Source organism: Perissodus microlepis, chromosome 4, assembly GCF_051167445.1.
Source record: "Perissodus microlepis isolate ML-2025 ecotype Zambia chromosome 4, ASM5116744v1, whole genome shotgun sequence".
Taxonomy (NCBI): Eukaryota; Metazoa; Chordata; class Actinopteri; order Cichliformes; family Cichlidae; genus Perissodus; species Perissodus microlepis.
In genome coordinates this window covers 20,720,137-20,745,697 of record NC_140464.1, presented here as the reverse complement: position 1 = coordinate 20,745,697, position 25,561 = coordinate 20,720,137, and the positions used below count along the sequence as shown (strand labels likewise).

Sequence of the window (25,561 nt, the reverse complement as noted above, 5' to 3'; positions counted from 1 at the left end):
TCACTTGGTGCATTTCACATCCCACAAGGGACCTGCAAACATTTACATTTACATTTATTAATACACAAACGCCCATAGGTGTCGTTAGCAAGTGATTATGCGGTAATGTATTATGTATGAGCCGTGGATTGACGGGCATGTTGAGACTCTGGGGCATGACGGTCTCCATTCTCTAAAAAGACAAAAAAACATGTTAGATCTCTAACGTTCTAAAATGATAAATACACTAAACGGTTTGGTACAGCACACATGAAGAAGAACTACAGGCAAAACCATTTTTTCTGTTGCCATTTTTTCCATGCACACTGACGTTATTTTAAAATAGTTCTCCTAGTGGACATTTATGCAAATTAGTGCAAATATGAAGCTAAATCCTAAAAAATCTAAATAAATAGATAAAATGTCCATGTTAGTCAGTCAGTGATGTTGCATTTTTTGCATGTAAAAAAAAAAAAAACCCAAGGATATCTGAAGGACATAAATTTATTTGTTTGTTCCTGAATTTAAATATCTGGAAAATGTTTTTTAAAAATGTTGTTTGGTTTTTTTTTGGGGGTTTTTTGGAATATGTATAGAATGATTAAGAAATCTTCAATATTCAAAACCTTTTAAACACTTTAAACTTTTAAACCAGTTTTTATCCAGTTCTCAGATTTATAATTATGAAAATGTACATATTTTAAGAAAAAATGCCTCATTTTATGTGTCTGTGTCGTACAGAAAAATGCCAGAAAGGACAGGTTACAAAAAATCGCATTGTGTAGCGCTGTTGAGCAAGCGTTTGTCTTTGCACCGCTGAAATGACAGCTGCCCCAGGACTAAGTTTGTGTGTGTAATGTGCATCTGCGAAAAAAAATGTGTTTTCTGAATTTTGACCCCCATATATCACGGCTAGAGCCCGAAATTACCTGTCAGAACAAACTACCGGCACCACGCCTTTTCCACACACACACACACTAACACACTGATAAATAAGTGCTAAAGTCTTTTAAGGCACACTGTTCTCCACAGGAAGGTGAGCAGCACACTGTAAATCTGTCATGACAGAACATTCTCTTAAGGGGGGATATTTCTCTTGTTTCTAACATGCGCTTGCACGCGCACGAGCACATGTGCACGCGCCGTATTTTATACGGAGTACAGGTTGTCACTCGGTCTGATTGCTGCGTTGGCCAGCGCTCTTAGTTGGTCATTTGTCTCCTGTTTTTATTTAATTTTATTTTTTATTACTTGGCACACCATATTCATCTTGGATATGTCACAGTGGATTTATCATCACGGCTGACACGAGCAAAGTGACTGAGGTAAAACTTCACTAAAGGCCCGAAGCTATAGTAGTATAGTATAGTAGCTATAGTAGTAGCCACTGAGTGAAGGATTTATTTATTTATTTATTTTTTGTAAATTCAGCAATAACTATTAATAATATTCCCATCAAAACAAGTTACTTTCAATTATGAAATGGTTTCTGGCACACTTAGGACTGGAAGGAGCATCTGCTTTAAATCTAATTGTTGTGACAAACCACAGTGGAGTCTGAGAGGTGCTCAAGCAAACAAACAATAAATCTCAAGATGAACACTAGCCAGATGCTCATAAGATAATAATACCATTATTGACATCTTGCTTACAAAAACACACCTCCTGAAAGACTGGGATAAATACTGTGCCTAAAGGAAAATACTGCAATATGTCCCACATACTGTATATTTGCACTTACATCCCATCTGCTCACCTCTCTGTGCGTGCATCTGTGTACTTGCATGTCTGTGAGCTGACCGTGTCTTCATGTCTTCCCTGACAGCTGATGATGGTCCAACAACCCACACTTGCCATCGCCCTGACCTACCTTTAACCAATCGTGTTTTCTCTTGTTCTGGCCTCAGAGCCCTATTGGCTGAGTTCTCTCACCCACTACAGTGCCATCTGTGGACACTGATCACCTGGGTAACAACCTTAGGCAGCAGAGCACGCTGGGAACAACGTCAGCTGGCTCTTGATGTTTGGTGATTCTGTTTGATGCGTCTGTGTTTCCAGACAAAATGAGACATAGATCAGGTTGTAAGTTAAGATGCAATCCGTCCTACTTTAATGACTCCTTCTGCAAATGACCGCTGTTTTGAGTGGAAGCTCGTTAATTGGTGCCAGTCAGCACCAGTAACTACCCTGATACCTCTGCGACTTTGGGGTTGTTATGGCTCCAGATGAAATTCGGGGTGGCATTTGGAAGGTGTGGGAAGATTCAGACAGAAACATCATCAATAATGATGAAAAACTGGTAGAGATGTAGGTGCGCAGAGAAGAAAGCTCTGCTGTGACCTAGCCACAAAGAGCCAATTAAAATGCATCATATGGCAGAGTGAACTGACCAAAGGGAATAAAAAAAATCTCAGACTTCAAACTCAAAGCACTAAACCAGTATTATCCCAGCAGAGAAAGAAAATTGGAACTTTAATTCTAAAAGCTGATGTTACACGAAGGGAAAAAACCCATCACCGTGTTACAGCTGAGCAGCTGCTGGGCTCTTTTCCTCATTCTGTTTTTGCACTAAGCCATGCAACCTTCTCTGAGATTCTGTCAAAGCCAAATATTCAAACTTTTGCTCCAATGCCATCATCAGCACATAAGGACATGATGGTTAAATCAGCTGTTTCTAAAAAATCTTATTCTTGTTGGGTTTTAAGAATTCATCCAAGATAAAGAGCAGCGGCGTGATTTCTGTGTCGACTCAAACGCTGGATCACTTACATCAGATGAAATATTATATTGATTTACTGTGTTTGGTAAAATGTTCTGCACACTGCTAAATATCAAACATCCATATGGCTTCATGTGTAGCTAAATTGTTTCTAAATCGCTCCCCAGACTAACCGTTTTAGTTGCAAGATAAGTAACAGTAGACACAGACAGGCGAGATTTTTCCTCCCTGGAAATACGTCGTAGAATCAAGTTTTACCCTTTAGACATGCAAATTTTAATTTCACACATCATTATCTTAAAAAAATAAATTACAATATTGGGATGTAAACACGGGTTGCGCGACTGTGTGTGTCCCTCCTTCCTCTGCCAGATGGAAAGCCAGACAGAGCTGGCAAGACCTGCACCATCTCCCACTGGCTGCTGCGGGGTTGAGCTCATGAGAAGGGGAGTAGAAGAGAGTGAATGAGAGATGGTGGAATAAATGAGAAAAGAACAGAAGGACTCATCAAGGAGCTCTTCAATTTTGGAGAGCACTCATTTGTAACGGCCTCCCGCTGTTCCCCCCAGTCTCGATTTCTTGCCTGCCCCTGTTTTTTCACTGCCTACATCACAAGCTCCCCTCTCGACTTCCATTCACCTCTTTTTCCTCTCTGTTTTTAACTCCTACACTTCCTCCGTGCTTCTTCCTCTATCTCTCCATCCCTTGCTCTCGTATCCAATAATTGCATCTTTTCTCGAATGGCAATCTTCAGCAGCAACTCGGTGAAAGCTTCTCTCTAATTAGCGAGGATAAGGGTGAAAACAGAAGTTGGAGGGAAAGAGTCATCCATAAAAAATCGCGCATGCTAACTCGGGGACTTTTCAGATGCTTTTAAATTACACAAATCAAAAAAACACCAATATTATTATGCTCCTCTTTCTGTTCTATTAGTGCTCCTCAGACTCACACGTACTTTATTTGTTAATAATCATTACAGACAAAAGAACAACAACAAAGAAATAAACTCTTTGCTTACTTATGAAGTGCACTGGGAGGCAGCTTGGTTGTCTTCTCCATCTGGCCGTAACAGGACGTCTTGGCTTCAGGGATGTCGCCGTACTCGTCCAACATGGCTGCCGCTGCTGACGTTATGATGCCTATACCATCGCGAACACGGGCCTCCAGCGGGTAGTCCCAGTCATCGTACGACACCGAGATCATTCCCGACGGGAACGCGTCTGGCGTTATTTCTGGGTTGCCGGTGGTGAGTGATGGCACAATCCAGATGTATCCGAATCCGGTGAGGCCCAGAGAGCGAGCCTCCTCCAGGATGTACACCGCCTCATCTTTGGAGCAGTACAGCAGGACCACTGGAGACTGGACCTTCTTCAGCATGATCTGAGAACGGCTGTCTTCCTCCACGGCATCCAGAGTGATGATATTCTGCAGGTCCCAACCCACAAAACTAAAGCAAGGATAACAAGAAGAGGAGTGAAATGTTAATATTTAACTAATAGACTATTAACTTTGCTCAGGTGCTGGCAAGGGCAGTTACAATTATCCATTATAATTAATATCACTGTTAAGTGCGACGTGAATTCTAATAGATGTAAAGTGCTCATTGTCAGAGGAAGAGCACATTAAGCACAATAAATTGAATGAAGCTGGTCCAGTAATGATTCTCAGCTGGTTCCAGCCTACACACAGTTAAAGGACAAGGTGAAAAAACACCGCCCTGATAATAAACATCCAAAGCAACGCCTGTGGCCATTGGGCTAATTGGTGACACTGGCGATAACATAACAGTGAAGTGATCAAGACATAATGCAGCTTCTGTCACCTTTTGCACAAAAAAGGGTAATACATATTGATTTGCCACAGCGCAATCATGAGGCTGATACTTTATAGAGTGTCGAAACTGCAGCAAAGGAAAGCAATCATGTAAAATTTCCAAAGATTTTTTTTCTTGTAATTCAGTAGCCAGTTAGCTAAAGTGGTCAGAGTGAGAAATAGCAAGTGCTCATTAAAAAAGATTATGAATTTATAGAGCATCTCTCTCATCCAGTGGGACTGGCTGCTCTTTTTCATAATGTCACGAGTAATAAGAATCAGAAGGTCCCAGTACATGCGGCTAAAAACCAGCAGAAACAGAGGGAAACGGCACTTATGATCGCAATTAAAGAACATAATGTGCGATAAACTGGCGATTTTCTGCGGTATCACAAGTTGACAGCAGTTACGAACAGGCAGAGTGAGGATTAGGGAGTGATGCTCGCATTCACACACACACACACACACACACACGCACAAAAACACACACATACACAAGAGAGAGTGAGGAATACAAAGTGTGACACACGATAGGGCAAAGATGGCAGTTAACCATTGTGTAGGACCCTTCGGTGGACAGGTGGTGTAACATGAGAGTGATTTGGGACTTCCTGGCCTCTTCTTGCTTTTCAAAGTGATGACAGGTTACTTGTCCCAGATGACAAAGCTAATAGAGAGAAAATGATCCACATGCAGACAAGTACACACATACACACCCAAGGAAAAAGACACAGTACATGCTGCTGAATGCTGTATTATAAGTAAACAGTAAATAGAAGTTGATAGTCACATCTAATTTTGGGGGGGTTTCATCAGGATGCTCTTTAGTTATGCATTGGTCTCCTTAATTGAAATAGATAACACCATATTCTGTGTTTGAGACGATGGAGAACACACCGGTCTCTATTGGTCCAGCTCATTTACATTCCCAACCAAAAACTCAATGCAAACTCCTTTAATCTGCAGATTACACAGAGAGACCACCTACCCACCTGCACTCAGCTGAGATGAGAAAATACACGCCCTGGTCCTCTAGAACTATATTTCACATAGGCTAATGCACACACTAAGATGTGTTCACACACAGGTCAGGCTTGTCCCACTGAATTGTTTGATTTCTTGCCTACAAATTATGGACGTTTGGTAGTATTGAGATTCTGACCTATAACTTAGTCACTTTAAAATAATAAACTGGTAGCATGTACCAGCAGGTAACTGGATTAACATTTCTTAGGTTAATATATCCGGGCATCCTTTTAAGTTAGACATGCCCATGTTATAGTATTGTTTGGTCTATCCATGCTGTTGGAAAACTGATTTGTTTAACACTTTGAAAAAAGTAAAAAGAGGCAAAAGAGGTTGTTTTAAAGATAAACATGGGGTTTGTTTAAATTAAAATGTGTTTATATCTTCTGTGTGTATGATTAAGGGACCACGTCTACCATCCATGGTCAAAATAACTGTGATACACCACTCATCAGCCAGGCACTGTTCACCTCCATTAAACATATAATGAAAAAATGGTATATACATGTTTTTAAAACTGAATATAGATCTACGTAGTAAAAGATCACCTAATAACTGAACTTCCATTCTGATTACACCTTCATATGTCTCATTGTTTAATCTACATGTCAATAAAATGGACCTGATAAAAGTGCATAAAATGAATTTTATAGCCTGGACTAAATCAAATGGCTTCAAAGCCCCTTGCCTTTAAGCATGCTTATCCAGTCATTTATCCAACATTAAACTGGTAATATAGACCCTAAATACATTAAACCTGATGTCATAAGTTAAGGTGTCAAATGATGTAATGTAATATTGATAGTATAAACATTTGGTGATCTCAGCAGTCAATATTTGCTAAATTAGATGTTGTTATCATGAAGTTAAAATGATACAATGCTCTTGTAATATGTTACGTGTCCTCATTTAACCTGTTGGTAGGTTGCTGCTAAGCAGCACGATGACATCATAATCTCTGTTGAAGATAAAAACCTTCTGAGCTCTGAAATGTACCTGTATGCCAAGTTAGCTTGCCTAACTCCTGATCATGTAGGAGGAATTTGGAGACAACCAAACAGACAGGTTTTGTGTAATATAGCTGTAGACATGGGATGGTGTCAAAAAAGGGCATTTGGCATAAAACTCTGCCAAATCAAACGTGTAGAGCTGCTTGCTGTGGTGACCCCTTGTGACAAGGGGGCAGCTAAAAGTAGCACTGAAGTCAAGATCACTTCTCAAAGGTACAAATACAGACACTGGGATTTTAAGTTTCCTTTCTCTCCATATGAATGTATTAAACATGTCTGTCACCTGCTGCCTGTAATTAAACTGCTTTAGTTATCATCAACAAAGCATAGAGTAGGAGAAGCTGTTGAATCCCTGCTGCGTCTGACATTAAGAGTAACTGCTGATGAGAAAGACCTCAGGTGAGCTTTAATATATCACAGGTACAGGCACCAGTCCTTGCCTACATCTCCACAGTGCTGAACATGTATCATTAATATGACCATTTTTGCCCAAAATTATGGCGTGCTGTACTTTCCTCTTTCTCTCCGCTGAAACAAGCACCATCAGTCAGAATGACCTAAAGGTGTGGCAAACAGCCAACCTGCACGAGCAGTAAACCTACTTGTCATCCCCATTCACTGAAAGGATGCTTACGAAATTCTTTTAGGCTGGACATTTTTGAAGAGCACAATGGATGTACTTCAATTCATCTAGTCTTCTACTGGTGTAATGTAATTTTGATGTTGTTAATTTTAATACATTGAACGTGTTTCTAGTTGAAAGACTGAGTTGGCAGGGTTGGTTAATGCTTTGATAATCCTGTAACATGCCGTGTGAGGATTGGGGACACTTAAATGATTAGCAGTGGAAACCCACCTGCTCACTCTTTTAGAGAGAAACGTTGAAAAAACGGTCAGATATTTTTTTTTTTATGCCCTGCATTCTGGTAGCACTGCAGTGTGTTGTGTTCTGAGGGAATGCACACTGAGTGGTTGGTTAAAGTCTAGGCTACTTTATTGCAAATGAGGGGCTTCTGGGTCAACTCAACACCTCCAGAAACTCCCCCGAAAAACATTTAATCTAGTTACTGATCTAAAATGCAATCAAAATCAGAAACTGCATCACTTCTTTTAACAAATGTTTTTAGAAAAACATTGTGTATGCATGAGAGAAAGTTTTCATCCACTATTATCATAAAATTAGAAATCATAATTATCGCTATGATTATCATCATGAGTTCCACTTCTGAAACTTTAATTTAATTAATACCTGCAAACCTTAATGTGTTATGTAACACACTTAACAGTGTTACAAAAAATAAATGGTTGGATAATTGCCACATAGCAAAACAAACAGCATAACTGATTTAATGAGCCATTTGATGTTTCAGTGCACTGCCTGCATTCTTTAATCTTTGAGACAAGCAAATTGTCCTGTTATGATAAACCAGGTAGCCCAATAGGCAGCTGACTAGCCAGAAAATACCCAGGTCGGATGTGTGCACTGTGGGCTACTAATCCTGTGAGCCTTCAATAACCATAAATACAGAGTGGCAGTGGCAGACTGGTCCCACAGCCAGTTGTAGGGGGATGACTAACCCTGAGGGTGGGAGGCATTTCCTGTACTATACCCAGCAGCAGGAGTGGAGTTAACAGCCCCAGTTCATGGTGAAAGGATTAAAAACATATAGGGAAAAACAATGCAAGCACGAAGAACAGGCCACTCATCTATGGAACCAGCTTCCAGTTGTGATTTAGGAGATTGACACGCTCTCTACTTTTAAGATCAGGCTTAAAACTTTCATTTTTGCTAGAGCATATAGGGCTGGATCACGTGACCCTGAATCCTCCCTTAGTTACACTGCAATAGGTGTAGGCTACTCCAACCTGAGCCTGGTTTGCTGGAGGTTTCTTTCTGTTAAAAGAGAGTTTTTCCTTCCTACTATCGCCAAAGCGCTTGCTCATAGGGGGTACAACATGCCCAGGACCCACTACAGTTCGCCTACAAGGCGGGTGTCGGAGTGGAGGATGCCATCCTGTACCTCCTGCATAGAGCCCACTCACACCTGGATGGGGGAAAAGGCACGGTCAGGATCCTGTTTCTTGACTTTTCCAGTGCCTTTAATACCATCCGGCCCTGTCTGCTTCAGGAAAAACTGAACAGGATGGAGGTGGACCCCTGCCTGGTCGCTTGGATCTCCGACTACCTCACCGACAGGCCACAGTACGTCAGGCTGAAGGACATCACGTCTGACACTGTGGTCAGCAGCACAGGAGCACCACAGGGAACTGTGCTGTCCCCACTTCTCTTCACCCTGTACACCTCTGACTTCTGCTACAACTCTGAATTATGCCACATTCAGAAGTTTGCAGACGACACAGCCATCATGGGGTGTATCTGGGATGATCAGGAAGAGGAGTACAGAAGTCTGGTGAGGAACTTTGTCGCATGGAGTCACACAAACCACCTGCAACTCAACACCTCAAAGACTAAGGAACTGGTTGTGGACTTTGGGAGGTCCAGAGCAGGTCCACTGCCGGTTCAGATAGAGGGGGAGGAGGTGGAGGTGGTCAACAAGTACAAGTACCTCGGGCTGTGGGTGGACAACAAACTGGACTGGTCATGCAACACAGAGCACCTGTATAAAAAAGCCCAAAGCCGACTGTACTTCCTCAGGAGGCTGAAGTCTTTTAACATCTGCAGGAAGCTCCTGAGGATGTTTTACCAGTCGGTGGTTGCTGGAGTACTTTTCTATGCTGTGGTGTGCTGGGGGAGCAGCACAGCAAAGAAGGACTCATCCAGGCTGGAAAAACTGATCAGGAAGGCTGGCTCTGTGGTCGGCATGAAGCTGGACACTCTGGTGACAGTGGCAGAGAAAAGGACACTAAAGAAACTGCTGGACATTATGGACAATGCTGGGCATCCTCTGCACACGGCCATAAACAACCAGAAGAGCCTGTTCAGTGACAGGTTGCTTCTCCCCAAGACAAGAACCAACAGACTTAAAAACTCCTTTGTCCCACACGCCATCAGACTGTTTAACTCCTCTCTGGAGGGGAGAGGGAGGGGAAACAGGAGGACAAAGGAGGGGGGAACAACTAAGCTGTAGTGCCTCTTCACCTCACTGTGCAATTACCTTTGTGCAATACTTTTTGTTAATAGTCAACGGTGCAATAGACTCCATACTTGAAATGTGCAATCCACTTGTATTTTTATTTTTATTTTATTCCTATTTATTCTATTTATCCCCTTTGTATATTTTTATCTATATATGTCTTTGTATTTATATATGTGTGTGTATATATATATATATAATATTCTGTAACTCTATAACTTCTGTCGGTGCTGTGCTTATTTGGAACCGAATTTCCCAGAGGAACCCACCCGAGGGATTAATAAAGTTTTATCTTATCTTATCTTATCTTATATGATTGCTGATGTTTTCTCTGTTGATTAATTGTAGGGTCTACCTTACAATATGTGATTTGGCACTGTATAAATAAAATTGAATCGAATTGAACTGAGAACACACCACAGTATTGTTCTAACCTGTTGTCCACAGTAGTTTTCAAGATGTTGATGAATTCCTGGTAGCCTGGGAACTTTGATGTGACAATGGAAAAGATGTGCCAGTCATACTCCTCCATGATGTTCAGCATGAGCAGAGCCTCCTGTTGGATGGAGGCACCAAACTGGAAGAACGTTGACTTCACATCCTAGGAACAAAGAGAAACACAGAGACACAAGATTAGCTGAATATTCATTAGACTATCTGTACTGGGGTTTTTTGTTTTGTTATTTTTGGGGGGCGGTTGCACTTTTCAGATTAGTCCACCACCTATTCGAACTTGGAATAGGTGATGCATCTCGGAAACATCAATCAGCAACAAGGCATTTAAATCTTGGCACAATATGAGTAGACAGACTCTCTCAGTTGCTCACCCACACACATACACACTCAAACATGCATACAGAGATTGAAAGTAATAAGTTTCTTGCAGAGGAAATATATGGATGAGGGCCTCAGAACAATTCAATTAAGACCAGATTGGATTGGTGCGGTACAGACCAAGCTGCAGAACTCTGTGGGCATGGTTCTGAGGAACAAGGGTTGCATTCACTCCAAGTCGCTCATATTCACTCCATTAAACCTGACTGAGAATCATTTGCCATTTAATTCAGCCAAACTCAGACATTAGCTTGGACAGCGCAGACAAGCACAATTATAGATGGACAAATTACCTCTATTCATTTATGCTGTATTTAAAATGACTCATTATAGTGGACTATTAAATGATGTGAAATTAGAGAAAGCAGCGAAGAATTAAAAAGAGTGTAGCATTGCAAAAAGTGTGGACGAGCAAATGTGTTACCTTGTCTTTGGCTGAGTATTGCACGATCTTCGAGCTTTTCTGTTACCTTGAAATGTCAGAGAGTTCACACATACCTTATCTTGACACCACTTGTTCTGTGTCACTTGGTTCTCTTATTATGATTGAGGCAGGGTTGTGTGGAGGTCTCCTCTGTGTGTGTGTGTGTGTGTGTGTGTGTGTGTGTGTGTGTGTGTGTGTGTAAAGCTGCAACCTGACAGCTTGGGGAAAAAAAACAACCCAAAAACCATAAAGGCTAAGAAACAGAACAAAACACTGGGCTCACACCTCAAAATTAATAAATGCGCTGCACACGGTTACACAAACTGACACATAAAGGCACACTTTGCTAGTACACACTGCCTGTGGCCTGCTTCTACCGTAATTTATCCACAGTGTGGCTAAAGTTGAAAAAAAAAAGTGAAACAGCAACCATAATGCTCTGAGTCACTGCATATTGTAATAGGGCCGAACATTAGCCTCAATCCCATATGCTGCAACAGTCAAGTCTAATCAGTTTTGAAGAGACCTTTAGAGAGACCTATAAAAGGTCAAAAATCATTCCAAACCCTGCACCCATAAAAAACTATATAAAAATACGGATGGGCAATTTGCTGTGCCCAAAGAGGTGACTATCATTACAACATGTAATTATCATTTTAACTAAACAAACTGCCATTATTGTTATTATTACTGGGTTTATGGTGGCCTTCGGTAGTGATGATGGCTTCTCAATTGGGTTCTACCATACTCAAGCAGAAGCTGTTGAGTAACTTCTTCAGACCCTGTACTGTTATTCCATTTCATTACTCCCAAATGCATTGTGAATGGAAAACTTACGGTGGCCCTGAGAAGTCAAACTGAACCGCAACATAAGAAAACACCAGCAAAAGAAAAATGCTGCAAAAGCACATGAAAAAAAAAGTTAATTAAAACACAAAGGAAGTGGAAAAAAAATCTGAAAAAACGTGTTTTCGGGGGAGACAATATTGTGACGGACAAGATGTGGAAGTGACAGAAAACCAAACTATTAATATAAGTACTGCACTGAGACAGGCTTAATAGAAGCAGAGGATTCATCTGTGTTGTTAGGGAGAAAAAAATGCAGGTAATGTGTGTTTTAATTGCATAATTCACATAACACTGTAAACATATGTTTGCTATTAGCCACTTGCTGTTAGCTTGTCACTTTAGCAACTCTTCCAACATGTTGTTGTCCCCCAAAAATACTTCTGTTGCGTTTTGTACGTTTTGGGGTTTTTTTTTTACCTTAATTTGGAGTGAGTTTGACCCCTCAGGGCCACCGTAAAACTCACTTAGATGGTTATGCTACTCACTAGCTTACCATAAAATTTCTCTATATTCTCAGGTTGGGACACTGATTACTGTGGCACTGCACCACTTATGTTACTGTGTATTTCAGCCATGACATGTATGAAAGGGTAATGTAAAGGTCCAAATTTCATTTTGTGCTGTTACTAGAAATCCATCACAGTCAGATCTACACTTTGTTCAACCTGATCTCGACTCACTTTGTGTTTTGCTACAATGAGTGAAAATACACAGCTGTTTAAAGTACTCACACACTACTGTACACTTTTCTGGCTCAGATATACACTACACAGCCATATTCATATTGATATATTCACCATTTTAATATTTATTTTAACAAATAGCATCCACCTGTAGGCTCTGATCACACTTTCCCAAGAATAAGTATACTACATTTGGCTTCATTTAATAATATTTAAAAGGGTCAACTAGTCAGACACTTTAACTACAATGACTGATAAGCTGCGGCAGGTTTAGATGTAATTAGTACTCACGTTTTTTTCCCCCTTACAGGAACACGGATTTATTATGTGAGATTTTAATAACTAAATGTATGGAACTAGTCAGCTGCATCAATTAAACATATCAAGTACTTTCTATTCCTTTAAGCCTCTCTTCTATTAGGTTACAGGGTATTGGCGTATCACCCGTTTCCTGCAGGTAAAGTTGCATTTCTCTACAGGGTAGGTTTTGTACAATATATTGAAAACGCATTGTGGGAATAAAAAGAGACACCAGCAGAAAGCACTGGATGGCTTTTGTAACCATATCGAGCACTGCATGTAATTTCATCGCCTCTGCACAATCTATCGTTTTCTTTTCTACTGTCTTGATAGCCTCCGAATAATGCGGGAATTCACTGTTTGCATTATTTGGGTCAGTGTTGGAGAATGAGAAAACGAGTGAGACTCTTCTCCCTATATCGAGACGCTTGAGTGCTTTTTAATGGTATTGTATCTGTATGTGAGGCTGGCTCACTATACTCAGATTTGAGTGTTCGTCAGAGGCTCTCTGTGCAGCTCTGCGCTCTATTGTATGTTCTAATGGGGTAGAAACTGAAGCGATGCTTGAGCATGGTGGGACACGAGGGAGATCATGCTATAAGACTTGTCACTCCCTGTCTTCATCACGGCAGCAGCCGATGCTCCCACGCTTTCCTGCAATATACAAAAGGATGTAAACATACAAAGGCCTGGTACTGGTAGTTATGTGTTGGTGAAAATGGATAAATTAGATATGGAACAGTGTTTTTGCTTTTTTGACTTGTTTTGGCTTAGACATACAACTAGTGGAAACCATCTGTCAACATATTTGCCGGCAGTGTGTTTTTGAGCTACTGTGCCATACACTGCTAATGGTAATCATGCTGCTCTCATACTTTTTGTTCCACAGTAACTTTTGTTGAGGACAATGCATTTTTCCGCATAATAGATTTCCAGGAACTTTCTCACCCATAAAGGAGCAATTTACCTCCTTGGAAAAACACCAAATTTTAAAATGCATTTTTTTTCTAGACAGGAAAAGTATAATGATGCCAAAGGCGAAATTTATGCAAAATTAATTTGGCAAAAGCTAACACTGGTTATGAATAATCTCCGAACACCTCTGATCCACTGATATGTTGTGTATACATGCGTGTCTGCACTTTAAGAGTGTGCTTTTTTTTTTTTGCTTGTTTCTGCCCATCTGAAGGAATTCAAGCTTTAAGGCTTCCCAGGAGAGGAAAGTACCAAAAAATCTCCCTTTTCCCTAAAATAATTACTCCTTGCTGGTGTCAGGTGAGGCTTGTGCCTGTAGTCATTCATGTAAGCCAAATCGTGTCTCTTTAATTTCCCTGAATCTCATAATAGCAGATTCAGGGAAATGATATTTTACAATCCCAGCAGAAGCCAACTGCACATAGGAACTGACTGGGTTTAGGCTGGGCTTAATATCATTTTACGAGCATAAACAGAAACAAGTGCAATGAGAACATTGCGAACCAGACTTTGGTAGTCTTAAAAATTGGTATTTTAATAAAAGAGATCTTAAAGAAAAAGAAAGTTTATGTTTAAAGCACCACTGGAGACTGCAGGCAGAAAAACTCCCACATACATGAAATCAGTCAGACACAAACAGAAAGGAAAGCTAGAGGGCAGAGAGAAGAATACACTACAGAGGGAATGGACAGAGCAGTGGAGAGGAGGCTGTTGAAGTGAATAAGCAGTGTATGACTGTTTCTAATTAGGACAGCTCACAATCCGTGACATCAGAAAACAGCCAATCATTTCCTCTCATTTCACCCTTGTCAAGTGTGACATGTCTTTGCTTTCCACTCAAACCTTGAGCTAGTGGTGTCCGCACACACAAAAACACCCGTGCGTGCACGCAAATTAACGCACAGGCTGTCACTCACAGCTCGTTCCCTTTCGCCCCTGTCTGCCACATTCCCGGTCTCCATCCACTCTTAAATTTCGCACTCTGTTGCATGCACTCAAACACGACAACAACGATGCACACAACAAACATGCACCTACCCCACGGGGCAGGACAGTGTGTCTATTGAGACTGAGAGGGGAGTTATAAATAGTAGTCCTCATATCCTCTACTGCTGATAGCATCTTGCACTGTCTAGTCTTATGACATACACACATACACACATACAGATACATATAACGCTCAGAAATGCACACAGAGATAAGTGTGTATTGTGAGTTGAGATTGTGAGGCAAACGCTCACCTAGACAAAAGGCCTGATAACGTAGAAAACAAGCACACCAAAATCTGCATTTATCATAAAGGGGGTGTCATACCTATCTTTATATCAATATTAACCATAGATAGCCAGCTATCTGCTGGGTTCATGGGAGGAGAAGCACACTGATATGACAAAAATTCCTCAGTGGCCACTTGCTAAATATAAACAGGCACAAAAATAGCTGTCGAAAAACAAAGGAGGAAAAACTGAGCAGGCAGCGCTGACCACTGACCGCTTGAACATTCACAAACAGTATATACCATCACTTTATTAAGAACAGAGTATATCTGATTATTGCATAAATGTAAGTCTTTTACCAGCCTGTCTGTAAACAACAGCAATAACACCACAGAGCTATAGTAATGTCTAACTGTATGCTTTAAAAGTAAAAAGGAGTCCAATGTTATGGAATTTAAGCCATTTAGGAGACTGTAGTACCTGCTTAATACATCTCACCCAATTACAGATGCTTTTCCCCAACAAGATCATCAATGTTTGTCTGTCCACCTGCTAATGGTTTTTAAATTGTCTTCTTTGTCGACTCCCTACCCCAATTATCTGGTATCACTATTTACTTTTTTTTAAACTTTATAAAAAAATGAATTTATTTTTTCAGCAATATAAAATCAAATATTTCTTTTCAAGTTGCTAAGGTAACTTTTCTTTATATCCCACGCCCAACGTCTTTGAGTCACTGGCAAAATGAGCATACCAGACAAAAAAACCACCGAGCTCTTCATTTTCTGCTGCATTGCTTCAAAAACTATAGTTTTACTGGCTTATGTAAACTGTTTTTGTCTTCTAATAGGAAAAAAAATTAGCATAACAAACACTGTATTGTTTTTTCAGTAAAGAATAGAGAGCTAACCATTTGAATGGTTGCTACTGTTGTGCCTTTGATGAACTGTGAACAATGTTGCCATTGCTAATATATATATAGGAGAAGATGTGAGAGGAAGGCAGCGAGGTTAAACATGGCTTAATCCTAACAAATGTGGGCAAAATGTTATGCTGCCTTTCCATATAGATATTGGTTACATTTGTAACAGTCAAATATTCACAGACTGGTGCATTATACAAGCTGACACTTCATTCCTTTGTGACGAAACCTCATAAATGGATAATTATGTTTTAGCTCCAACTAAAGCCTCTGTGTGGTTTAAAAAAGCCTCCTGTATTATGTAGATTATGATGCCCTTTAACAACATGTGGATAGCATGATCAAGCCAAAACAATGTCACATAGACATATGGGAACCATATCATAATCATATGCCCATTTGTGTCAGCTAAAGCTAACGATAAAGCTAACGATATTAAGGCATTGCCAAAGGTTAAACTTACACCCACTAGTCACTTTGTTAGTTACACCTGTTCAACTGCTTGTTAATTCAAATCTAATCAGAGAATGACAGCAACTCAAAGCATGTAGGTAGACACTGATAAGACAAAGTAATAAAGTTCAAATTGAGCATCTAAATGGGGATGAAAGGGGATTTAAGTGACCGTGAACCTCGTGTGGTTGTTGGTGCCAGATGGCCTGCTTTGATCTGCTGGGATTTTTACACACATCCATCTCTAGGGTTTACAGAGAACGGTCTGAAAAAGAGAAAATATCCATTGAGCAGCAAGTCTCTGGGTGAAAATGCTTTGTTGATGTCAGAGACGAATGTCTAGACTGCTTCAAGTTTGTTAGAAAGCAACAGTAAATCAAATAACCACTTATTGCAACCAAGGCATGGAGAAAAATGTCGCTGAATGCACAACAAGTCGAACCTTGAAACAGACCAGGTGCAACTCCTGTCAGTTGAAACAGAAAACCGAGGGTTTAATGCACATGAGTTCACAAAAATTGGACAATAAATAAATTGGAAAAACATTGCCCGGTCTGATGAGCCTCAATTTCTGCTGCAAGATTTAGATGGTAGGTTCCCAGTTTGGTAAAAACAACATGAAAGCATGGATCCATCCCACCTTGTATCAGCAGTTCAGACTGGTGGTGGTATAATGTTGCTTTCTTGGCACACTTTGGGCCCTTAGTACCAGCTGAGAACAATTTAAATGCCACTGCCTCCCTGAGTAGTGTTGTTGACCATGAGCATCCCTTTACCTCCACACTGTACCCACTAGTGATTACTGGTTTCAGCTGGGTAATCCTCCCTGTCAGAAAGCTCAGCTCGCTTCGAACTGATTTCTTGAACAGTTTGAAGTCCTCTCAAATGTCCTCTCCAGTCACCAGATCTCTCCAACGGATCACTCTTGGGATCTGGTTATGTCATGTCAATATAAACCAAACTCTCTGAGAAATATTTCCACCACTTTGTTGAATCTGTGCCAAAAAGAATTAAATAAGTTCTGAAGGCAAAAGGGGTTCAACCTGTTACTAGCAATGTGTAACTAACAAAGTGGCTGCTGAATGTACGTCCATTACAGATGATATTTTAAAAAAGTTCTTTAGTAGTCACAAGACTGAATCAAAGCTGCACATAAACCTATATGAGATTCTACAAAGTAAGGCTCTTCAGGGTTTCCTTATAGTCTCAAATTGAACATTGAACTTTAGAAATGTCTTTCTACTCACGGCACATTGTTCTACCGAAACTGGCTAACAAATATGCAAACGTTTCTTTGGGATTTACACGATGACAGTGTTTTAAAACAATAAGCAGATCTCTGAGAGGCACTCTGAATAAGAAAGTGCGCTTTTAAAGGCTGTTGATGTGCTGTGGTGTGAACAAGTGGGGGGAGGCATACATCCTTTGTTTGTGTTAGATAATAATTGTAGGGAAACAGTAGCCTTCAACTGCAATAGCGGCTACACACACAGACAGAGAGCGAGGCTGTATTTGACGTCACAGAGGAATATTTTTGGCGTGAATGCAGTCCGGTTTAGCAGATAACACACACACACACACACACACATGCACACAGAGGGGGAACAGAGACCTAGTGGAAGTTTAGCACACAGGAACACTGCCCGTGTGCACGCGTGTATGTTTGTGTACGTGTGTATTATTGCTGTGGTTCCTCTGTCAGGACTTTTTAACAAGCAATCGAGTCCCCACGGGGAAACACTGACAAAATAACATCATCCCTCCCTCCCTCCCATCCTCTCTCTCCCTTCCTCTTTCTCTTTCCATTTGTCTCCCTGTGCTTGCCCTCTTCTCCCACTCACTCTCTTCTCTAATAAGTCCAATATCTTCCTCTCTATGTCTTCCTTTCTTTTTCGTTAGCGCTCCATCCAGAGGCCCTGTCTGTTCTCACCTCCCTCTATCCATCTTGCCCTCTCCCACTCACTCCCTATCTCTTCTAATAAAGCCAATATGCTGCTACCCTCCTCTGGGAACCAAATCTTACACCTAAGCAGAAACAGCCATCCTCAATTCTTGGAGGGTAATTTAACATTTTACCTTAAAAATCCTCTTATTAAAAATGAACAGCCACATAAGATGTCACTGAAAAAGAAAAGCCTTGTTATTTCTGTAAACTTTTTTTGGACCTTGCTGAGTGTCCTTAAAATAAGGAATAAAAGAAAAAGTCTGATGTGACAGATGTTTGCAAGTGGGGAGAGGAATCGCGCAAAAATGTAGTAATCTGATTACAGTGGCATCTTCCCCCACCACAGCCCGGCTTGTTATTTATCTCAGCACTATTATCTCTGCTCTCACTCTGCTTTGACATACTGTGCATTTTCACACCTGCCACACAGACAGAAAATGTGGAGATCATTATGAAAATTATCATCACTATCGAAAATTGCCAAAATCAGCAGCCATAACCATCATAATTAGTCCCGGTATTTTTGCTGTGTACCTAGTTGCCTAATTTCCGTCTTTCCCTCCACCTCCCCCCATTATTTTCTTACTATTTTAGGTTTTCGTTTTCTTCTTCTCCTTCCTAGTTTTGTACCCTTCAGTTATCTTTTTCTTTTTTTAAATAAATCTTTAGTTTCTTGGCTTACGTCTTACCTCGTTCTTTTAAATGAAAACAAACATAACACCAAAAAATTCCCACCACATGAGCTGTGGTGCTAATCACAATAAAATAGGAATTTTGAATTAGGAAGTCGCTGCACGCCCTTATTGAATACATAAGTAATATTTTCACAAGAAACCTCTTTGTAAGGATTACTTGTTGAAACATGTTTTCTTTCCAAGTACTGAATAAAGTAATCCTGTGTGGAAGCACTTAGTGTGCAGTCGCCTTAAAGAGTTTTAAAGAACGGGAAGCGTTTAACACGAGAGTTTGGTACAATGCAAAGAAAATAAAAAAGAGGGAGATATAAAACTGTAAAGTTTAAGAGCTGTTTATTAGGAAATTATAATGCACAAGAAAGCTGCACGCAAACACATAACTCACAAATGGCACACATTGTGTGGTCGCATTACGATGTTTGTGCACACAAGCATGCGCGTCTTGCACACCGTCTACTCAAGGTAAGGAGATAAGTCTTGTTTGTGTGTGTGTGTGTATCTGTGTCAGAGGGCTGTGTATCATGCTGAGTTTATTCCAAAGACACAAACAACATAATATAAACCTCAGCTCAAACAGAATGGAAGAACACCCACTACCCAGGAAAAACAAGGAAATCAAAGGCCTCAAAGGCCAGATTTACACGGGAACAAAACACCCTAGACCTACATTTATGGAGTCGTAAAACAGCCCAGAAGAAAGGCTGAGATGACTTGGGGGAGCATGAATACGTAACTGGTGTGAAATCACTTTTAGTTTAATGGCATGTTTTCAGGAACAGCATTAGGATACCTCAGATTTACCTTTAGGTACATAACAGAAAGTTTGATCTTTCAGCTGGACTTGAAGAAATGCAAGCTCGGATAAATAGGGACAAATCAGATTAGATTAGAACGGTCCAAAAAGTAATATTTATGACAACATAATTTTAGGTTCTCTAATGTAGTGCAAAAAAGCTAAAAACCAAAAAAGCCAATAATATTTTTATGCTGGCTGGGGTCATTCTGTGCTTCTCCATCTGATTTTCATTGTTAATCAGATGGAATTGTTTTTTCAGTCTGCCACTGTTTCTGTTTAGTTAATGCTAGCATTTTCTCTGCTTAAATCTGGGATTTTAAGAGAATCATAACACATTTTAGACACAAATATTTGCGTTATTCTGTTAAAGTGATAATGTAGTGACAATATTTGCCGCCTAGCAACATTAACGTTATCGTTTCATCATTAGCCTTAGCCACTAGCCACTATCCAAATAACTTAAAAGATGGCTAATGAGTCTATTGGGTACTTGCTAATAATTAAATGACTATTTATATGGGATTGTTACTTGTGTTGTTAGAAAAAAACACACACACACACACATTCTGAAAGCATCTGCTGTAATCTGATGTGCATCTTGCTAGATATTGTGACTACGCACTAGAGACACAGTGTGTAGTTACAACAGCGACACAGGTATAAATGGTGCTTAAAAGAAAAGTAATGTGTGAAAAATTGATCTACACAAAATCACCATCATCACCATCATCATTTATAAAAGATTTTCTCACACTTTAATCACAAAACCTATATGCTAAAACATAACATAGTGAAAAAGAGCATGCCTCATTCCCCATCACATAACCTCCTCCTACTCTGACATACAACTATATGGAGGCAAATCAATACCGCATAATGTGCTGATAGTTTCCCCCACAGAGATGCATCAGTCAGCTGCCATGGTCACTGCTAACTATGCTGGCAGTATCAGTGATTCATCACCGCTGCCACCGACAGCTACTGACACCAAGAGACCTACTTTGAAGAGGATGACACAGAGCAGGGAGGGCAGGAGGAATGGATGGAGTGAGTGGCAGAAAGACAGATGAGGGGAAGGCAGCAACAATGGCAGAGAGCAAGAGGGGGAAAAAGAGAAAACAAGCAGAAAAATTAAAAGGTGATGATGAAGTAAGAAAGATAATGGGATGAAGCAGGGAGACATATATATAGACATAGTTCTATATACAGTGTTGAAGGTGGTACAGTGACAGTTAAGCATTGAATGTTTTTTTCTGTTATTTCTTCCGAGTGAGATGAAATATCTACATCAGTCACTTGTATGTGTTCTAATGACACAGCGGTGTTTGATCTAATGAAAGGAAGCAGCAGGAACAGCTACTATCAGATCTAAAATATAGTAATCAACAAGTTTTCTAGACCATATACCAAAAGAAATAGAGATGATAATTTGTTATGACAGCCATTAAAGTTATATTGCTCCCCTCATCCCAATACAAAAAAAAGAGCTTTTTCAGAAATGTTGATCATCGTCCTTAATCACATCCTGACATTGACCAGCAAGGAAAAACATGGTTTGCAATGAAGGAAATGTTTCTCTGTGCATCTTTCACAGGAGCACTGTTCAACTCCTCTTCCACCCACACATTTGTCTTTAAAGTAAAAATATGTTTTTTCTTATTTTCTCTCACATATACATATGGATCCATATCGTGTATGTGACCGAAGTTTTGAATAATGAGCTCGTGGCTATGTTTGATGTCACAGAGAGAAGAGCACCTTAATATGGTTTCCATCAATATGATCTCAGGTAGGGCCCAACGCTACTCTGAGCAGCACAAGACACAGTAAATGCAGCTTCCTGTCCCACAAATAACACCAAATGGATTTTAACTAGTTTTGGTGAAGAAAACGGGCAACGTAGCTAAGATGTTCTTTATCATTCTATCTACTTTGGCAAGCCATTTTACAAACAGGGGAAACAGTCCAGAAAACTTGGCAGTCGTAAAATCTTCAACATTATTTTTTTTTAACATGGCCAACATGGGAGTGTATGGAAGCCCATTTCCGCCACAAAATATCTATAACTTGAAATTTCGAGTTATCTTTCACAATATTTTGAGTTATGTTCTTAACACACATGCACACATGCACACATGCACACACACACACAGTTATTCTTATTAACTCAAAATTTTGACAAAAACAACTCGGAATTTTGACTTATTAACTCAAAATTTTGAGAAAAGTAACTCTTAGCATTGCCAGTCTGTAATCTACGTGAATAACTTGATTTTCTTGTTACCCGGAAGGATTTGGCACAGAGGAATGCACACTCAAAACCGTATCATAAGCTACCAATGTATAGCAACAAATTGGCCCTTTCGAAAGTGCGTTTGCTGATAGTAACGCCATGATTCAGCTAATAACACAAGGATTTCATCATTTGTGAAGCCACGCTGAAAATACTCAGCAATTTGTGCATTCACAACTGTAGCTTAGCTGTAGCATTTGTAGCTGAGGACTTCAGCTTCCTGGTAACAAGGAAATGATGTCATTCACGTAGATTACTGATTGGCAGTGCTAACTCAAAATTTTAAGTTACTTTTCTCAAAATTTTGAGTTAATACATCAAAATTTCAAGAAATATAACTCGAAATTTCGAGTTATGGATATCGTTTTTTGTGGTGGAAATGGGCTTCCATAGAAGTGCCTTAAATGTGCACTTTTTAATGTATTTTTTATGCGACATAGCTGGCTGCAAAAAGACTTCTACTTATATTAAACACTGTCAGACACTGGCCCGTTTTGAATAAAGACAGATCTAAGTAAAAGCCTTCCTGATAAATTTATGGGCTCATTCACACTTTTTAGGCCACATTAACTAAGACATGCAGTCTATTTTGTAAATGATGGCAGTTATTGTAGTCACAAAGGACAACTGTCCTGAGTATGTTCCAATTGTGATTGACAAGACCTGCTGTAAGTCAATAAGCATGTGGTGTCCTCAAGTTACATAGCTCTACCTCATGCTCTTCATACCTGGTTTCAGAACACCAAAAGCCTTTCCTTCACTTCCTGTAGCTTTGTTAACAAGGCGTGTTTCACACAGCTTGTATTAGTAAGGCTAAATCCCTGATTACATGTACGTCCCACAATAAGCAGGCAGTTTACCAAATAAACCTTGTGCTCCAGCATGTGTGGTGTTTGTTCTTATACTGTGTGGACTGGATTTCAGAAGATGCCATTTCCAATTAAGAATGAGAAATGATAGGTTTATGGTTTGTTTTTAGAAGCTCCACAATGACAAGTGAAGGAGGCAGTGCTTCTGTTTGGGAGAAAATAGACGGATCTTGGAAGGTCTTAAAGCAACAGTGTCACGGTACTGGGTCGTGTGACCCAGTGTTTGAGTTTTATGTATTTTTATATTCATTTTCAATCTAGTTAATTTCTAGGTTGCTGTTTAGTCCTTATTTCTTAGTTGTTTCTGTCATCTCCCCCTGTACTCAGTCTCCCTGGTTCCTGCGTCTACGTTTCATGTCTATGTTAAGTTCATGTCATGTTTTATCTCCATGTCTATGTCTCCGTGTTTCCTGTTTTATTTTGGAAGAGTCTGCTGTTCTTTGTTCATTGTAGTTAGTGTTACTCTCCCCTGTATTGTCATTATGTTTCATTCTAGTCAGCTGTGTTCTCATGTGTCTCCACTTCCCCTGATCACCTCATGTGTGTATTTAAGTCCTCAGTCTTCCTTTGTTCGTCGTCGTGTTGTCTGTGTACCTCCCCTCTGGTCAAGTTAAGTGTTTTTCAGGATTCTGTGCAGTTCATGTTTGCCATTTGGTTTATGTTGTTTTTCATGCAGCCGCACGATGAGGTTCCATGCAGTTCATGTCTGTTTCGTCACGCCATTTGGTTCACAGCTTCCATGCATCTGCACAGCATTCTGTTCACAGTGATCATAGTTATTCCTTTCAGTCAGGTTAGTGTTTTTCCAGTTTAGGTTTTTGGTTAGTTGCAGTCTCTGTCCCTGTTATGTTTTGTCCACTCCCCTCTGCATCAGCCCAAATAAAGGCTCGCTTTCAGTTTAAGTTCACTCCCGTCTCCTCGCCTGTGTTCGTGCCTGGGTCCACCACACACACTCTCCACACGGTCTGCCCCCACTGGCCGTGACAAACAGTAGCCAAAACCCTGTTTCAGACAGGGGAAAACTGATAAGCTTTAAATCCAACAATAATAACATGGAGCCATATATGAGTACAATGCGTCCACCATCAAAGAAGCAGGAAAGAGAATAGTGAGAGACTGTAGGGTATGTTATCTCAAATAAATACATGCATTTTCATTCAGACACTTCCTTTTATGTTAGCAAAGTACTATATAAGCGCTATGCCCCGAACCCTATTGTCATCACTAAGCTGTCCTATTTCTGTTTGATTGGCTGCCAGCGAGGCCTGCAGCGTAATTGGCTTCATTTCATTGGCCAAGCAGACGGACAGCACTCCTGGGAGGACTCCATCAGGCGATATCTGTTAACAACATGCACAGAGTTTCACACAAACACACACACAGACATACACATGAACAGGGCTAGAGGGGAACTCCCTAATGCCTAATGTACCTTTTATCATCACAGATGGGTCACTTACATTTCTGGGCACAAGAGAAATGAGACTGGACAAAAAAAAGTGGAGTGTGAAAGATTGGAGTAGAGAGGTCAGCTGAAAAGGCACAGAGTATATCAATTTTGTGATTTTCTTTTAACTTCAGTTTTTTGCAACAAGCAGAAGAGAAAAATATTACAGCGTTAAACAGTTTTCACTTTTGTACAAAGTTAAACTTACAATGGTGTGAAAATGTCTGGCTAATTACGTTTGTCTTTCTGATAATCGTTAGTTTTGCAACAATTAGTCAGTTAGTCATTTATACATCTTTAATCAACATGAAAACATCAACAAAAGTTCAGATTGGAATTTTGGGCAAAAAACACCAAATATTTGCTTTAATGTTCTCAAAATTGAGGATCCACTGCCTCAAAAGTGTCTCATATAAAAGCAAATCAAATATTTGGAGGTTGCGAAGCATCTAAGGAGCTAAGGTTGCATTGTGATGATCTTTTTTTTTCTTGGTCAACCCAATCTAGGGGTGTCAAACATAAAGCCTGGGGGCCAGAATAGGAATTGGACTTTTAACAGTAGTTTTTTATACAGTTTTACAGCTTTTCATAATGATCAGACCTTACCCAAACCCATTTATACTACACCAAAGAAGTTGAAGATACGGAGAAGTCTGGGCAGTGAGCTACCAGAACTTTTTCTGTAATTTTACACATTTATCATGTAGAAAAACTGAGCTGCGCTGTTGAAATTGCACTTCTTTGTCTTTTACTGTGAACCCTCGGGGATTAAATGTGGGGTTAAACATCTTTACACTGACAGAAAGAGAAGTTTCTCTCATAAGGCCCATTTAAAATCAAAGTGGGCTGCATGTGGCTCTCAATGAAAAATTAATTTGACATCTCTGGTCTCATCTTTCAGAGGCTTTTGTTAGGTTTTAGTTTGTGCATATGGTTTCATACCTCTAACTTTACATACTTTCAGTACATATAGCTGTTGCAAAATTTGTGTGAGCAATTTAAACCACGTTGATTGACACATTGATGTGGTATCAAACTAACATAAAGAAGATGTTATAGATCTGTTTCCACATAGTTTTCTCCAGATCAAGAAATAATGAAACGAAAACATATGAAGCATTCACTTATTTGTAGAGAACATACGGGAAGTGCCAAAGACTGTGTGCGCTAGTTAAAAGCCGCGTGTGATAGAAAACAAAAATGAGTCATCTGTGATGC

The 25,561-nt window shown here is 40.0% G+C and overlaps 1 protein-coding gene across 2 annotated transcripts in view; it reads right to left on the bottom strand.

Annotated features, from left to right (window-relative positions):
• The window catches only part of grin2aa (glutamate receptor, ionotropic, N-methyl D-aspartate 2A, a), a 166,366-nt gene that overhangs the window by 47,815 nt on the left and 92,990 nt on the right, over nt 1-25,561 (bottom strand). For both annotated transcript variants that reach the window (XM_084926415.1, XM_084926413.1), the window contains 2 exons: nt 10,076-10,242; nt 3,717-4,145 (listed from right to left, as the gene is read on the bottom strand). In XM_084926415.1, the coding sequence (XP_084782541.1) occupies nt 3,717-4,145; nt 10,076-10,242 (596 nt within the window). The remainder of the gene's footprint in view (nt 1-3,716; nt 4,146-10,075; nt 10,243-25,561) is intronic.